The sequence below is a fragment of the Sinocyclocheilus grahami genome, unplaced genomic scaffold (genome assembly GCF_001515645.1).
Source record: "Sinocyclocheilus grahami isolate Dianchi unplaced genomic scaffold, SAMN03320097.WGS_v1.1 scaffold2727.1, whole genome shotgun sequence".
In the NCBI taxonomy this organism is placed as follows: domain Eukaryota; kingdom Metazoa; phylum Chordata; class Actinopteri; order Cypriniformes; family Cyprinidae; genus Sinocyclocheilus; species Sinocyclocheilus grahami.
The window spans coordinates 34777-36736 of record NW_015507905.1 but is presented as its reverse complement, the minus strand read 5'-3'; the positions used below and the strand labels follow the sequence as shown (position 1 = coordinate 36736).

Genomic DNA, 1960 nt, shown 5'->3' with positions numbered 1-1960 from the left:
ACACACACACACACAGAGAAGGTATTTTCTGTCTTCTGCTGTAGCCGCTCTATTAATAGAGAAACCTCAGACTGTATCGGTGTCAGACAGCTGAAGTGTGTACAGTATTTTATGGTTTGTGCAGATATTTTTAATCCTAATCTTTTTGAGATTTGCTCACAGTGAAATGAATGAGCGTCTATGGCGAAGCATTGCAGCCAAAATTTCTCTTTTTAAAAAAAAATAAATAAAAAAAAAACTACCTAACTTTCATAAAAAAAAAAGTTAGATCATGTCTAAATATTCAAATGTATATTTTCTAAACACAATCTACAATTCTTGCTTCGTCCATGTACTTTCCATTATGGTCATAACATGATTTTGACCTGGTATGCAATTTTCCTTTATTTTTATTTTTTCAGCAATCTGGCTCAAATACATAATTGTTCATATTTTCTTTGCAATTTATAGAAAATTTTTATTTAAGCATTTATCAGGAACATTGGTTTTATATAATTGTGACCTGAACGGTCTCTGTCTCTCTCAGGATGTCTATCAGTAAGATTCACGCTCGTGAAATCCTCGACTCCAGAGGAAACCCCACCGTCGAGGTGGATCTGTACACGGCTAAAGGTACAAACACAATCACTCTGACTGTCTATCAGCCCTAGTGACCGCACAACTGTTTTTATTCTTTAAACTCCAAAATTAAACTTTTTTTTTTTTATACCATATTTTGTCGAGCCATCATTCAGAGTTTATCTTGAGGAAATGTTCCCTCTCTAGTTTGTAATTGATTGATTGATTGATTGATTGATTTTGTTTCCAGGTCGTTTCCGGGCGGCTGTTCCCAGCGGCGCTTCCACTGGCGTTCATGAGGCTCTGGAGCTCCGAGATGGAGACAAGACACGCTACCTGGGCAAAGGTACGTCTACCTATATCACACTCACTCTCTCACTCACACACTCAGTCAAATCATCTATGTATATGTATATATGTGTGTGTGTGTGTGTTTAAGGTACCCAGAAGGCCGTGGATCATGTGAACAAAGAGATTGCTACCAAACTGCTTGAGAAGGTGAGATCATGCACGGATCATAAAGTGACTTGTGTTATGATTATTTATATAGTAACATAATCAAAAACAAGAGTTATTAGTGTTTATTATTATTATTATTATTATTATTATTATTATTATTACTACTACTATCATTAAATAAATAAAAAAATTCTAGCTGAATTACCCAATATCGCAGATGTAGTATCTGTTTATCATTATCATTTTTGCGTCACATTTTTCTCATATTGATAACTGTCAATATCAAAATGCTTGTCTACTAAATACTTGCAACCTAATAAGCTTTTTAACTGAATTATTTAATAATTTAATTTCTCTTGAACATATGCAAGATTTTATTATTAATTAAACCACTGAAATCCCCCGTAAAGCTGGTAAACAGTTTTAATGTATTTAACTCCTCTCATCATCCGTGTGTCTGTGAACAGAAGTTCAGCGTCGTCGATCAGGAGAAGATCGACAAGTTCATGCTGGAGCTCGATGGAACTGAGAACAAATGTAAGTCAAACACGCACCTCTTTATAAAATAACTTCCTGTAGATCATGGTGGGTGCAGTGTGAAAATCACCTAATATAAATGTTTATATATTGATTGATATAATGTAAATGTAAGTTGCTTTGGATAAGTGTCTGTCAAATGCATAAATGTATTGATAAAGGCTACAGATGAACGCTTAAAGAAAACGTTTCTGCAGATTTAGAAAAGAAACGCAGTATTTCTGAATCGTATCTGCTTGCTTCCCATCACGTAGCCAAGTTTGGTGCTAATGCGATCCTGGGTGTGAGTCTGGCTGTGTGTAAGGCGGGCGCCGCTGAGAAGGGCGTTCCTCTGTACCGCCACATCGCTGACCTCGCAGGAAACAAAGACGTGATCCTGCCGGTTCCTGTACGTGTGCCACCCGCC

The 1960-nt window shown here is 36.6% G+C and overlaps 1 protein-coding gene across 1 annotated transcript in view; it reads left to right on the top strand.

Annotated features, from left to right (window-relative positions):
- The first annotated feature begins 489 nt into the window (after nt 1-489).
- The window catches only part of LOC107575564 (beta-enolase-like), a 26496-nt gene continuing 25025 nt past the window's right edge, over nt 490-1960 (top strand). The window contains exons 1-5 of the mRNA XM_016261919.1: nt 490-612; nt 809-904; nt 998-1056; nt 1485-1554; nt 1809-1957. Coding sequence (XP_016117405.1) covers nt 528-612; nt 809-904; nt 998-1056; nt 1485-1554; nt 1809-1957 — 459 coding nt within the window. The 5' untranslated portion in view covers nt 490-527. The remainder of the gene's footprint in view (nt 613-808; nt 905-997; nt 1057-1484; nt 1555-1808; nt 1958-1960) is intronic.